General features: G+C 45.0%; 1 protein-coding gene across 9 annotated transcripts in view; it reads right to left on the reverse strand.

Annotated features, from left to right (window-relative positions):
• UIMC1 (ubiquitin interaction motif containing 1) overlaps window positions 1–15,244 on the reverse strand; it is a 120,065-nt gene that overhangs the window by 92,878 nt on the left and 11,943 nt on the right. For 2 of the 9 annotated variants that reach the window (XM_031011332.3, XM_063706999.1), the window contains exon 1: window positions 10,345–10,485. The exons of 2 other annotated variants lie outside the window; for them this stretch is intronic. Coding sequence is in view for 2 of the 7 variants with exons in the window: in XM_055386333.2 (XP_055242308.2) it covers window positions 5,113–5,149 (37 nt within the window). In the remaining 5 variants the exon portion in view is untranslated. Of the gene's footprint in view, window positions 1–5,112; window positions 5,216–8,352; window positions 8,465–10,233; window positions 10,486–15,244 lie in introns of those variants that run through there. 5 more of the 9 variants (XM_055386333.2, XM_031011333.3, XM_063707001.1 and 2 more) reach the window with 5 other exon arrangements.

A 15,244-nucleotide genomic window follows, 5' to 3' on the forward strand; every position in this document is an offset into this window, starting at 1 on the left:
GCGCAGGAGGGTAACTTTTGAGGTAATGTTCTCTATCTTGATTGTGGAGGTGATTACACAGTTATATACCTTGATGAAAACTCAAAACAGTCACTGAGTGGTGTTAAGTCAATAAACAAACTAAAAAAGGACTTGTGGTTACCATCACGACCATGTAAGGAGGTTGACAAATCTCTTCCCAAGAAAACTATAAAGCTAACCCAAAACAGTCAAAACAACCATTTCAGCACTTGGAAACTGACCAAAAGCATAAAACAAACTAAGAAATGTTCACTCATGAAAACAACTGAACTTTGGGTAAGAATACCATGAGTCTCTGTGATTCACACCTAGGATCAACTCCCATATTCAGTACCCTACTCCTCAGTTCAAATCACAGGTTGAACTATGAGTCCAGTAGTTTAACCAGGGAAGGACAGAATATGAGTACCAACCACTGCACTGCGACAGCTGAAGGGAACAGATGAGATGTGGAGTATCGTTACTCCAATCTTAGTGGCCAATTGCCTGCCATTGGGTCTTACCTGAGACAAGCAACAAATGAGAAGATGAGTCAGAGATTTATCAGGAAGCTCCATGAAATAAGACAGCCATAGGAGGATTCATAAACTCTCAAAATATCCCAGAATGGTCAGAGGCTTTTGAAATGCACAGCAGAGACCACAATAGGCCCACATAACCCTGCTCAGCGGGATCTATGTGCACGCGTGCGCACACACACACACACACACACACACAAATTTGAGAGCCCTGAGGAAAGAGTTGGGGCAGACTTGAAAGCTAGTACACACCTTCCAGCCCTGTACAGAACCAAGATGTTATCTTTAACTCTCTTTCCCTCATTTTTCATATCCAATTCATCCTTATGTGCAATTGATTTCACCTCCTATACCTCTCTTTAACCTCTCCATTTCTTTTCATTTTCACCACTATCACCATCCAAGCTACCAACAACTCTCGTGTAGACAATTTTAACAGACTCATAACTGGGTTCCTTACTTTTACCACCGTTCCCCTCCAATCTCTACACACCAAAGCTGTTATCTTTTCAACTGCAAATCTTAAAGTACTCCACTACTTAAAACATTTCAGGCCGGGCACGGTAGCTCACACCTGTAATCCTGCACTCTGGGAGGCCGAGGCGGGCGGATCACGAGGTCAGGAGATCGAGACCATCCTGGCTCACACAGTGAAACCCCGTGTCTACTAAAATTACAAAAAAATTAGCCGGGCGTGGTGGCGGGCGCCTGTAGTCCCAGCTACTGAGGAGGCTGAGGCAGGAGAATGGCGTGAACCAGGGAGACGGAGCTTGCAGTGAGCGGAGATTGCACCACTGCACTCCAGCCAGGGCGACAGAGCGAGACTCTGTCTCAAAAAAAAAAAAAAAAAAACCATTTCAATGTTTTCCCACTACTTTTATAGTTAGGACATTTTTGCTCTTAACATAGTCTACAAAGTATGTCCCATATTATCTGCCCTCCTGCCAGATTGCTCTTTCTAAGCTCTCTCACAGTTCTTAAGCCCCAGCCATACTCCTTTACTGTCATGAGGCCTCTATACTTGCTTCTTATGAATGGAAGATTCCCCAACATTCCCCTTCACCTAGTTAATTCCTTCTCATCCTTCAGAAGAATAACTTTCTCAGAGAAATCTTTCTTGGCTCCCCAAATTGGTCAAATACCTCTACTATACATTTTCAAAGTACCATGCACCTCTGTCAAAATCAGTTAACACAGTTTTAATTACACACTCATTTGCGTGATTTTTCATCGAGAAAGAAATGTCCGTCTTTCTCAATGGACTATAGCCTTAAGGAAGGCAAGGAAGAAACAGTCCCAGCACCTACCAAATGCCGTGGCAAATGATAGGGGATCAATAAATACTTCTTTGCAGTGGTTCAACCCCTGTAATCCCAGCACTTTTGGCAGATCATCTGAGGTCAGGAGTTCAAGACCACCCTGGCCAACATGGTGAAACCCCATCTCTACTAAACATACAAAAATTAGCTGGGCATGGTGGCACATGTCTGTAATCTCAGGTACTCGAGTGGCTCAGGCACAAGAATCACTTGAACCCAGGAGGCAAAGGTTGCACTAAGCTGAGATTGAGCCACCACTGCACTCCAGCCTGGACGACAGAGCAAGACTCTGTCTCAAAAAAAAAAAAAAAAAAAAAAAAAAAAGGCTGGGTACGGTGGCTCACGCCTGTAATCCTACCACTTTGGGAGGCCAAGGCGGGCGGATCACCTAAGGTCGGGAGTTCGAGACCAGCCTGACCGACATGGAGAAACCCTGTCTCTACTAAAAATACAAAATTAGCCAGGCGTGGTGGTGCATGCCTGTAATCCCAGCTACTCAGGAGGCTGAGGCAGGAGAATCGCTTAAACCCGGGAGGTGGAGGTTGCGGTGAGCCAAGATCATGCCATTGCACTCTGGCCTGGGCAATAAGAGCAAAACTCTGTCTCAAAAAAAAACAAAAACAAAACAAAAAAAAATTATGCAAACCTTGGAATAATTTAGTGTGGTGAATGTATACGTATTTTTCTCCTTTATTCAAAATTCCTACAAGTCTGTGCTCATTTTATAATTTAAAAATAATGCTCAGGCTGGGTGCAGTGTCTCACGCCTGTAATTCCAGCACTCTGGGTGGCCAAGGCAGGGGGACTGTTTGAGCTAGGGGGTTTGAGACCAGCCTGGGCAACACAGCAAGACCCCGTCCCTACAAAAAAAAATTAAAAATCAGTCAGGCATGGTGTTGCATACCTGTAGTCCCAGCTACTCAGGAGACTGAGGTGGGAGATAACTTGTGCCCGTGAGATCAAGGCTGCAGTCACTCCAGACTGAGTGACAGAGCAAGATCCTGTCTCAGAAAAAATAATAATAATCCTCAAAAAAATCTTGCAGCATTTTTAAATTTTCTAACATACATTTTAGTTTTTAGCATATAAGTCTTATATGTTTTATTAAATTTAATTTTTGTGGGTACATACGTGCATATATTTATGGGATAAATGAGATGCTTTGTTACAGGTATGCAATATGTAAGTCAGATCATACAAAATAGGGTATCCATCCCCTCAAGCATTTATCCTTGTGTTACAAACAATACAATTATACTCTTTTATTTTAAAATGTACAATTACATTATTATTGACTATAAGTCATCCTATTGTGCTATCAAATACTGGGTCTTATTGATTCTTTTTTTTTTTTTTTTTGGTACCCACTAACCATCCCCACCTCCCCACCATCCCCCACTACCCTTCCCAACCTCTAGTAACCATCCTTCTACTATCTCCATTAGCTCAACTGTTTTGATTTTTAGATCCCACAAGTAAGTGAGAACATGCAATGTTTGTCTTTCTGTGCCTGGCTTATTTCACTTAACATAATGACCTCCAGTTTCACCCATGTTGTTACAAATGACAGGATCTCATTCATTTTTATGGCTGAATAGTACTCCATTATGTATAAGTACCATATTTTCTTTATCCATTCATCTGTTGATGGACACAGGTTGATTCCATATCTTGGCTATTGTAAATAGTGCTACAACAAACCTGGGAGTGCAGATATCTCTTCAATATACTGATTTCCTTTCTTTTGGATACATACCCAGCAGTGGGACTGCTGGATCATACGGTAGCTCTACTTTTAGTTGTTTTGTTTTCTTTTTTGGGATGGAATCTCGCTCTGTCGCCCAGGCGGGAGTGCAGTGGTGCCATCTCAGCTCACTGCAAGCTCCACCTCCCGGGTTCACACCATTCTCTTGCCTCAGCCTCCCGAGTAGCTGGGATACAGGCGCCTGCCACCACACCTGGCTAATTTTTTTACATTTTTAGTAGAGACGGGGTTTCACCGTGTTAGCCAGGATGGTCTCAATCTGACCTCATGATCCACCGCCTCGGCCTCCCAAAGTGCTGGGATTACTGGCATAAGCCACCGCGCCCAGCAGCATACTTTTAGTTTTTTGAGGAACCTCCAAACTGTTCTCCATAGTGCTGGTACTAGTTTACATTCCCGCCAACAGTGTACAAGGGTTCCCTTTACCCCACATCCTTGCCAGCATTTCCTATTACGTGTTTTTGGATATAAGCCATTTTAACTGGGGTGAGATATTTCACTGTAGTTGTGACTTGCATTTCTCTGATGACCAATGATGTTGAACGCCTTTTCATATGCCTGTTTTCCACTTGCATGTCTTTTTTTTTTTTTGAGATGGAGTTTCATTCTTATTGCCCAGGCTGGAGTGCAATGGCACAATCTCGGCTCACTGCAAACTCTGCCTCCCAGGTTCAAGTGATTCTCCTGCCTCAGCCTCCTGAGTAGCTGGGATTACAAGCATGTACCACCACGCCCAGCTAATTTTGTATTTTCAGTAGAGATGGGGTTTCTCTATGTTGGTCAGGCTGGTCTCGAACTCCCGACCTCAGGTGATCCACCTGCGTCGGACTCCCAAAGTGCTGGGATTACAAGCCTGAGCCACCGTGCCCAGCCTGCATGTCTTCTTTGGAGTAATGTCTATTCAAATCTTTTGCCCATTTTTTAAATTGGATTATTAGATTTTTTTCCTATAGAGTTGAGCTCCTTATATATTCTGGTTATTAATCCTTTGTCAGATGGGTAGTTTGCAAATATTTTCTCCTATCCTGTGGGTTGTCTCTTCACTTTATTGTTTCCTTTGCTGTGCAGAAGCTTTTTAACTTCATGTGATCCCATTTGTCCATTTTTCCTTTGGTTGCCTGTGGTTATGGGATATTACTCAAGAAGTTTTTGCCCAGACCAATGTCCTAGAGAGTTTCCCCAAAGTTTTCTTGTAGTAATTTCATAGTTTGAGGTCTTAGATTTAATACATTTAATACATTTTTATTTGATTTTTGTATATGGCAAGAGATGGAGGCCTAGTTTCATTCTTCTGCATATAGATATCCAGTTTTCTAAGCACTATCTATTGAAGAGACTGTCTTTTCCCCAGTGTATGTTCTTGGCACCTTTGTCAAAAATGAGTTCACTGCAGGTGTGTGGATAGATTTATACATAAGTTGTTTTATGGGGTTTTGTTTTTTGAATAACTAGCAAAAGAAATCAAAGATCTAAATAAGTAGAGACATACCATGCCCACGGGTTGGAAGCTTCAACATAGTAAACATATCAACTCTCCCCAAACTGATCCTAGGTTGTTGTTTTTTTTTCTTCAACCTTTGGGAGCACAGAACATTATCTTAGGTTTAATGCAATTCCTATAAAAATCCCACTAAGACTTTTAGTAGACATAAACAAGCTTATTCTAAATGTATATAGAAAGGCATGGGCCCCAGAACAGTTTAAACAATCTTGACAAAGAATAAACTGAGGGCCAGGTGCGGTGACTCACGCCTGTAATCCCAGCATTTTGGGAGGCTGAGGTGGGCGGGCGGATCACAAGGTCAGGAGATCGAGACCATCCTGGCTAACACAGTGAAAACCCGGCTCTACTAAAAAAAAAAAAAAAAAAAAATACAAAAAATTAGTGGGGCAAGGTAGCAGGCGCCTGCAGTCCCAGCTACTTGGGAGGCTGAGGCAGGAGAATGGCGTGAACCCGGGAGGCGGAGCTTGCAGTGAGCTGAGATCACACCACTGCACTCCAGCCTGGGCGACAGAGCGAGACTCTGTTTCCCAAAAAAAAAAAAAAAAAAAAAAAAAATCAGCCAGACATGGTGGCACATACCTGTAATCCCAGCTACTTGGGAGGCTGAGGCACAAGAATCGCTTGAACCCAGAAGGGAGAGGTTGCAGTGAGCCGAGAGCGCACCACTGCATTCCAGCCTGAGCAACAGTAAGACTGTCTCAAAAAAAAAAAAAAAAAAAAAATTAGCTGGGCATAGTGGCGTGCGCCTGTAGTCCCAGCTACTCAGAAGGCTGAGGAGAAGGGATCTCGAGCCCAGGAGTTCGAGGTTGCGGTGAGCTATGATTGCACCACTGCACTCCAGACTGGTGACAGTGAGACCTTTTCCCAAAAAAATAAAAATAAAAAATAAAACAATTAACCTCTGGTGATCCAAGTCAGAACATCGGTTACCTCTGGAGGGTACTGATTGGGAAAGACACAAGGGAGCCTTCTGAAAATGTTCCATACCTTGGTGGTACTTACACGGGTGTACACATTGAACTGCACAATTAAGATTGGTTCACTCTACTGTATATAAATGATATCTTAATAAAAAGTTTTTAAAAATAATAAATATGGCTGGGCACGGTGGCTCACGCCTGTAATCCCAGCACTTTGGGAGGCCGAGGCAGGTGGATCACAAGGTCAGGAGATCGAGACCATCCTGGCTAACACGGTGAAACCCCGTCTCTACTAAAAATACAAAGAATCAACCGGGCGTAGTGGCACGCGCCTGTAGTCCCAGCTACTTGAGAGGCTGAGGCAGGAGAATGGCGTGAACCCAGGAGGCGGAGCTTGCAGTGAGCGGAGATCGTGCCACTGCACTCCAGCTCAGGACAGAACCAGACTCCGTCTCAAAAATAATAATAATAATAAATATTTGATGAGTGAATATTTCAATAAATCCTAAGAAACCAGAATATATAATTATGAGGAAACACAGGTTCAGAAAAGTAACTTGCCCAAACACAGTAGGCACTTGCACTTTTGTCTCCTGACATGAAAACTGGACTCCAATTTCCATGACTTATATCTCCTCTAACTAAAACTGCTGCTTGATACAGGATATGCACCTATAAATATTTGCTGAGTGAATAAGGAGCACAAAGTGTATATTTAAATTATTAAATGCTACATATGCATTTAATGCACAGGATAAAAGGTAAAAAAAAAAAATAAAGTGCCACGAAGCACTTTATCAACTTACAATGAGCTTATTTTATAATTTTAAAAAATAGGTAAATGCATTCCCACACACACACACACACACATAAACACACACCCTTGATATTTATTTTATTTCCCAGTTTATACTCAGTCTCAATTTGAGACAGCTGTGTAACAACAGAATTCAAACATACTTTGAGTAGTAATTGTAATATAAAAGGATATGGCTGAAAAAAGTTGTATGGAGGATATAAAACTTAAGGTAGGCCGGGCGTGGTGGTTCACGCCTGTAATCCCAGCACTCTGGGAGGCCGAGGCAGGCAGATCACGAGGACAGGAGTTCAAGACCAGCCTGACCAACAGGGTGAAACCCCGTCTCTACTAAAAATACAAAAATTACCCGGGCATGGTGGTGCACGCCTGTGATCCCAGCTACTCAGGAGGCTGAGGCAGGAGAATCACTTGAACCTGGGAAGCAGAGATTGCAGTGAGCCGAGACTGCGCCACTGCACTCCAGCTTGGGCGACAGAATGAGACTCTGTCTCAAAAACAAACAAACAAAAAACTTAAGGTAATCCTTAAATCTAAGAGTATAGCATGAGTAGTACTTGGCAGCAGAGATGAGTATGGGGGAAGACTGGAGAAGCGTAATGCACTGGGAAAACCTCTCACACAGAGTAGTTTCCATCCTATTTAAATGTTTCCTGTACCGTGTGTGCACGTGTATTGTTACTGAGACAAGGCCTCACTCTGTGACGGAGTGCAGTGGCATGATAATAGCTCACTGCAGCCTCGACTTCCCAGGATCAGGCAATTCTCCCACCAGAGCCTCCTGGGCAGCTGGGACTACAGACATGTGCCAACAAGCCCAGCTAATTTTTTGTATTTTTTGTAGAGACTGGGTTTCACCACGTTATCCAAGCTGGTCTTGAGCTCCTGGTCGCAAGCAATTGCCCACCTCAGCCTCCCAAAGTGCTGGGATTACATGTACCATATATTTAAACCAATATGCTCAAATTTGATAGCAAACAAAGCTATACCACAAAATATATCTAATTTCTAAAAGGCATGTAAATAAATAAAAACCCAGCATAGAACCACTGCAGGCTCAAGGTGGGTTTTCAAAGAATCACAGCAGATGATGGATCAATAAGAAGCATTAAGTACAGGCTCCCCACAGATACAAATTCCAAAATTTCCAGTGCTTCATGAGATTTAGCCACATTAAATTACTGTTTTCCACAGTAATTCTAAAAACGTAAATAAGAAAGGTCCCTGATCAGTTCATTTAAACAAGCAAGCCTGTATACAGTTCAACTACTATTTTTTTTTAAGTTACTACCCTTCAAGATGAAGAACTCACTAAAATAATGGTCTATCTTCACTTATTGAACTAAAGCTAAAATGAATTACCACTAACTGCCAATGAAGGAGGAATCAAGTCTGGATGCCAATAGCAGCTTCTTAATGACAATTAAGAAACAAAATGTCTCCAGAAAGATGCAGAAGCAGGACAGATGCCCCAGTAATGAGACTTACTTATTTCACAGGTAACATTTTGGGCAGTGTCCTCGAAAATCCTCAATTTCAGATATTATTTGCCATTTTATTTCAGCACATCCATCGTCTTGATCTATCTGAAGAAAAATCACTGACAAGGTAATTTAAAATCTTGACAGTCTGGGTACCAAACTTGTCAAAATTGCTTTGAAAGCTTGGGGGCACAGGGACCTTAAGAACAATCCTTTATAAATGATTGACTTTTACCCCTAAATAGGTACCTAGCACTTTCTTTATTTGGAGACAAGGTCTTGCTCTGTCACCCAGGCTGGAGTGCAGTAGGGCAATCAGCCTCGACCTGGTCCAAAGGTCAAGCAATCCTCTTACTTCAGTTTCCCGAGAAGCTGGGAACCACAGGCACGCGCCACCACACCCAGCTAATTTTTTTTTTTTTTTTTAATTTTGAGGGTTTTAAGAGACGGTCTCACTCTCTTGCCCATGCTGAAAGGCAGTGGCACGATCATAGCTCACCTGCAGCCTCCACTTCCTGGGCTCACGGGATCCTCCTGCCTCAGCCACCTGAGTAGCTGAGACTATAGGCAGGCGCCACCACACTCTAATAATTTTTTTTATTTTTTGTAGAGACAGGGTCTCCTACGTTGCCCAGGCGGGTCTTGATACTCCTGGACTCAAGTGATTTTTCTGCCTCGGCCTCTCAAAGTGCTGGGAGTATAGGAGTGAGCCACCAGGCCCGTCGACCAAGCGCTCTAATAACTAAATACAATGAACTTATTTCTGTAATTTTTGTAAAAAGGTAAATGCATACCTACACACGCATACATCCCTGATACTTCATTTTCCATTTTTTCAGTTTATATTCAGCCTCAGTTTAGGACAAGTGTGTAACAATACAATCCAAACACTTTAGTATCTAGTATCACAACAACTCTGCGTCGTAGGTATTCACATCACGATGTTCCACACGAGGAAACTTACGCAAACAGCTGATAAGCTGGTAAAGGGCTGAGAGTTGAAGCTGAATGTATCTGATTCCAAAAACACACTTTCATTCGACTACAAGACACTGCCTCCCTTGACAGGAAAACAATAAAGACAGAAGCATAAACTTTTCACTTTTTCCGGGTGTCATTTCTATATCTCGGTGCGATGTAGTGATTAAATGAAAGAACACTGGAGTCCAGCTGCTGGGATTCAAATCCAGCTCCACTACTGCCCGGGACTCGCGCCCGGTTAACTGAGCGGCAGGGCACCAGCCCGCCGGCTGTGGCGCTCGAGAAGCCTGCGGCGCTACCTAAGCACCTGGAAACGCGCCGGCCCTGCAGGGGCGAAAGCGTCTAGGACGATAGGGATGTCCAAGGAGAGCGCTGGGGGTTATTTTCGGAGCAAATAATTAGAGAAAACAAGGATCACACAACAAAACAGTAACCCGGCACGGGAAGGAGAGCAGGCCTGGCGCCCCGAGGCGTGAGGCGGCGCGGACCACGGCTGAGGGAGCTCGGCGCTCGCCCGACGCCCGGGAGGATGCAGGCCGCCCCCCAGGTGTGAAAGGGACCGGCCCGGCAACCGAAGGTGCAAAGCCCAACCTGGCGTTCCGAGCGGCCCTGCGTGGCGTCAGGGGAGACCCAACCCGCGTCCCGAACCCACCTCAACCTTGGGAAGGACCCAGCCCCGGCATCTGGAGAAGCCCAACCCGGCACCAGTAATGGCCGGTCCCGGCGTCCGGAATCCGCCCCGGAATCGGGAGGGTCCCAGCCCCGCATCCCGAGCCCACTTCGGCGTCCGGAGGGACCCACCCCCGACTTCGGCAAGGCCCGCCCCGGCGTCCGGAGCCCACCCCCGCGTCGCGAGGGACACACCCCGGCATCAGGAAGGGCCGCCCCGGCGTCGGGAGAGGCCTACCTTGGCGTCGGGAAGCGCCCCTCCCGGAGAGTAGCGGGCCGCGGACCCGCTGAGGAAGAAAAGGAGGCAGGGAGGGGCGGGCGGAGCTGTGCGCAGGCGGCGGGTACTCACTCGCTGGCACGGGCCGCTCTGTAGACCTTCTCTGGGTTGCCGGAGGTCGCGAGCCGCCACACGTTGGGAGCGCGGGGGGAGGGGGATGGGCGCGCGCGTCCGATACCAGAGACACGCTCTCGGGGCGGGCGCAGGCGCGGCGCGCGGAGACTTAACCAACCCCCGCCGCGGGGGAGCCATCCGGGACGTACCAACTGCGCGGGAGGCGCTGACCGCCCGTGAGCCGGCTCGCGCCTTGCGCGGTCTCAGTTGCTTGCGCTTTGGGGGAAAGCAAGGAGTAACAACAGACTCAGAGATAGCTGTGGGGCAAAATGTATAGAACGGCCACTTTTGAGGACAATTCCGTGTGATGAAATTTAAAATGTCCATTTTATGACCCACCAATTTCACGTCTAGAAAAATACGGAAATGCCGGGTGCGACGGCTCACGCCTGTAATCCCAGCGCTTTGGGAGGCAGAGGCGGGCGGATTACCTGAGGTCGGGAGTTCGAGACCAGCCTGGTCAACATAGAGAAACCCCTTCTGTACTAAAATACAAAAATTAGCCAGGCGTGGTGGCGCGTGCCTGTAATAACAGCTACTCGGGAGCCTGAGGCAGGAGAATCGCTTGAATTCGGGAGGCGGAGGATGCGGTGAGCCCAGGTCACTGCCACTGCACTCCAGCCTGGGCAACAGAGCGAGACTCCGTCTCAAAAAAAAAAAAAAAGGGAAAGAAAGAAAAGAAAAATACAGACACTCCTACAGGTGTGCACAAGACATGTTCAAGGAGGCCAGCTTCCTGGCAGAAAATGTGAACAGCAGAAATGTCCAATAAGTCTCGCATAAATAAAACACCAAATGTCCCTACAGTGATATACTACAACAAATACAACAAAGGAATCCTATATGTGTCAACATTTGCTAGGTCACAACTACTTAAGTTATTGAAATAGCAACATGCCAACAAATATGTACACTGTGAAATGATTTATATAAATTTAAAAATAGGTAAATTAGAACAGCATATACTGTTTACAGAAAATCTATGTGTGTAAAAGTATATAAGATGAACTAGATGGATACCATGGTAATGGTAAAGGGGTGAAAGAAGGAGTAGCGGAAAATGTGGGGAGAAGCAAACAGGACTTCAGATAGATCTGTCATGATTTCTATTAAAAAGAAAGACCTGGCCAGGCGTGGTGGATCACGCCTGTAATCCCAGCACTTTGGGGGGCCGAGGCAGGCAGATCACTTGAGGTCAGGAGTTAGAGACTAGCCTGACCAACATGGTGAAACCCCATCTCCACTAAAAATACAAAAATTAGCTTGGCGTGGTGGTACATGCCAGTAATCCCAGCTATTCGGGAGGCTGAGGCAGGAAAATCGCTTGAACCTGGGAGGCAGAGGTTGCAGTGAGCCGAGATCACAGCACTGCACTCCAGCCTGGGTGACAGAGTGAGACTCTGTCTCAAAAAAAAAAAAGAGAGAGAGACCTAAAAATAAACATAAGAAAACGTTAACAGTAGGGTAATCAAACGTGGAACTACAGGCACATTATTCTTAATACTTTTCTGTAACATTTACATTCTGGAATGCCTTTGCCCTGTCTCCCCCATGCCACCTACCTCCAACTGATCCTCCAAAACCCACCTGAACCATTTCTTCCACTGCTTCCTCGAACCTCAGTTCATTTCTCCTGCGTCCTTCCTCAGCTGCTGGGACATTCGATCTCCCACAGTATACTACAATTCTTTGCTCTATGAGTCTATATCTCTTCTATAAGACTTGTGAGCTCTATGAAGACATGATCCATGTAATCCTCACAAGTAGCAATGAGCCGGTCCTAAAGCAAACACTCAAAAAATATTGATTGAATTGAATTGAGGAGTGGGGAGATCAGAAAAGGTTTCAGTGCAGGGCCAAAAAGATCCTTTTAGGGCATCTTACTTCAGCGAAGACTATTGATGCATTGGTGGTGGCAGTCATTCTGCAAACCTGAGGACAGACAGCCTATGGCAGGCAGCCTGTAAGATGGCCCTAGATCCCACAGGCTGGCAGCCACACTCTTGTGTAATCTCTCTTCTTGAGTGTGGGCTATGCTTAATAACTCACTTCTAAACAATAGAATAAGGCAGAAATGATGGCATGTCATTTCCAAGAGTGGGTGATAAAAACTCTGTGGCTTCCTTCTTGGGTACTATCTCAAGTTCTCAATTTGCTCACTCAGGCCAAATGCTATACTGTGAGAAATGGCCATATGGAAAGACTCACAGGGCAACAGCTTGATCACATCTTAGGAGAGACCTTAAGCCAAAGACCTGTCTAAGCTGTGTCCCAACTCGTGACCTATGAAAACTATGTTTATGGTTTTTTGGTGTTTTTTTTTTTTTTTTAAAGGTCTCACTCTGTCACCCATACTGGAGTGCAGTGGTGTCATCACGGCTCACTGCAGCTTCAAACTCCTGAGCTCAAGCTATCCTCCCACCTTAGCTTCCCAAGTAGCTGGGACTACAGGTGCATGCCACCGTGGCTAGCTATTTTTTCGTTGTTTTTTTGTGGAGATGGAGTCTCATTATGTGCCCAGGCTGGTCTCAAACTCCTGGGCACAAGTGATCCTTCCGCCTCAGCCTCCCAAAGTGCTGGGATTACAGGCATAAGCCACTGCACCTGGCCTATGTTTTAAGCCGCTAAGTTTTGGGGTAATTTGTTATATAACAACATATAATTATTTCAGAGCTTAGAAGAGAGGAAAAAAAAACGGAAAATAGCAGAGTTAGGACCCTAATCATATATACCTGGCAACCGTTCAACTTCTGGGTTTTCTATGATGTGAAATAATAAGTTTCCTTAATATTTACACCATTATGAGTCATGTTTTTCTGTTACCTGAAGTAGACAACATCCTAATTGATATAAAACTAAATGTCCATCATAAGAGAATGATGTATTATATAGTATATTCATAGAATAACATACAACAATTAAGAAATGAAAAACTAAATAAAATAAATGAAACACACTTTGGGAGGCTGAGGTGGGTGGATCACTTGAGCCCAGGAGTTCAAGATCAGCCTGGGCAACACAGTGAGACTTTGTCTCTACTAAAAATAAAAACAGGCCTAGCACGGTGACTCACACCTATAATCCCAGCATTTTGGGAGGCCGAGGCGGGTGGATCACTTGAGGTCAGGAGTTCGAGACCAGTCTGGTCAACATGGCAAAACCCCGTCTCTACTAAAAATACAAAAATTAGCCGGGCGTGGTGGCACGCGCCAGTAAGTCCCAGCTACTCGAGAGGCTGAGGCAGGAGAATTGCTTGAACTCCAACGTGGGCGACAGAGTGAGACTCCGTCTCAAAAAAATAAATTAAATTTAAAAATAAAAAATTATACAGATGCCGTGTGGCCAGAAAAAAAAAATAAGCAAACAAGTAGCCGCATGTGGTGGTGTGTGTCTGTAGTCCCAGCTACTCGAGAGGCCAAGGCAGGAGGATCTGTTGAGCCCAGGAGTTCCAGGCTGCAATGAGCTATGATCGCACCACTGCACTCTAAACTGAGTGACAGAGTGAGACCCTGTCTCAGAAAAAAGAAATGAAACAGATCTACACGTATCATCATGCATAGACCTCAATACATGATATTAATTTTAAGAACCAAGTGGCAGGATAATGTAAGGTCCATGAGAATAGAAACTTTATTTTGTGTATTGCTGTGTCGTCAAAATTAGAACAATGCCTAGCACAGAGTAAAGAAGGATGAATGATATGCTCATTGTGATGCCATTTACGTAAACACACATATTCTTATGCAAATAATACCACGTTTTTGAAGGTAGTAAATATATCTAAAAGTATTTCCATAGGCCTAGGAAGATACAGGGATATATAATAAACACATAATAGAGGATACTTTTTTTTTTGAGACAAAATCTCACTCTGTTGCCCAGGCTGGAGTGCAATGGCATGATCTGCCTCCTGGGTTCAAGCGATTCTCCTGCCTCAGCCTCCTGAGTAGCTGGGATTACAGGCATGCGCCACCGTACCTGGCTAATTTTTTGTATTTTTAGTAGAGATTGGGTTTCACCATGTTGGCCAAACTGGTCTTGAACTCCTGACCTCAGGTAAGCCACCTGCCTCGGCCTCCCAAAGTGAGCAACCGGGTCCAGCCAGAGGATACTTTTCAAAAGGGAGCTGGAGGTACAAAATTGGGAGTGGACAAAAGGAACCTTAATATATCTGTAATGCTCTGATTTTATTTTAAGAACCACTACTGGGCCAAGTGTGGTGACTTATGCCTGTTATCCCTGTACTTTGGGAGGCAAAGGTGGGGAGATCACTTCAGCTCAGGAGTTCGAGACCAGCCTGGGCAATATGGCAAAACCCCATCTCTACAAAAAATACAAAAATTAGCTGGACTTGGGCTTGCACCTGTAGTCCCAGCTACTCGGGAGGCTGAGGTGGGAAGATAGCTTGAGCCCAGGAGGCAGAGGTTGCAGTGAGCCACCAAGGTTGTTCCACTGCACTCCAGCCTGGGTGACAAAGCAAGACCCTGTCACAAAAAAAAAAAAAGAAGAAAAAAAGAACCACTACTGTGTAATTAAAAATGAATAAACTATAAGCTGGGCACAGTGATACATACCAGTAGTCCCAGCTACTCAGAAGACTGAGGTGAGAGGATTACTTGAGCCCAGGAGTTCAAGGATGTAGTACACTATAATCATGCCTGTGAATAGCCACTGTACTCCAGCCTGGGCAACATAGTGAGACTACATCTCTATAAAAAAATTTAAAATTTAGCTGGCTATGGTGGTGTGCACCTATAATCCCAGCTACTCAGGAGGCTAAGATGGGACGATCCCTTGACCCCAGGAGTTCCAGGCTGCAGTGAGCTATGATTGAGCCACTGTACTCCAGCCTAGGCAA

Source organism: Gorilla gorilla, chromosome 4, assembly GCF_029281585.2.
Source record: "Gorilla gorilla gorilla isolate KB3781 chromosome 4, NHGRI_mGorGor1-v2.1_pri, whole genome shotgun sequence".
NCBI classification, from domain to species: Eukaryota; Metazoa; Chordata; class Mammalia; order Primates; family Hominidae; genus Gorilla; species Gorilla gorilla.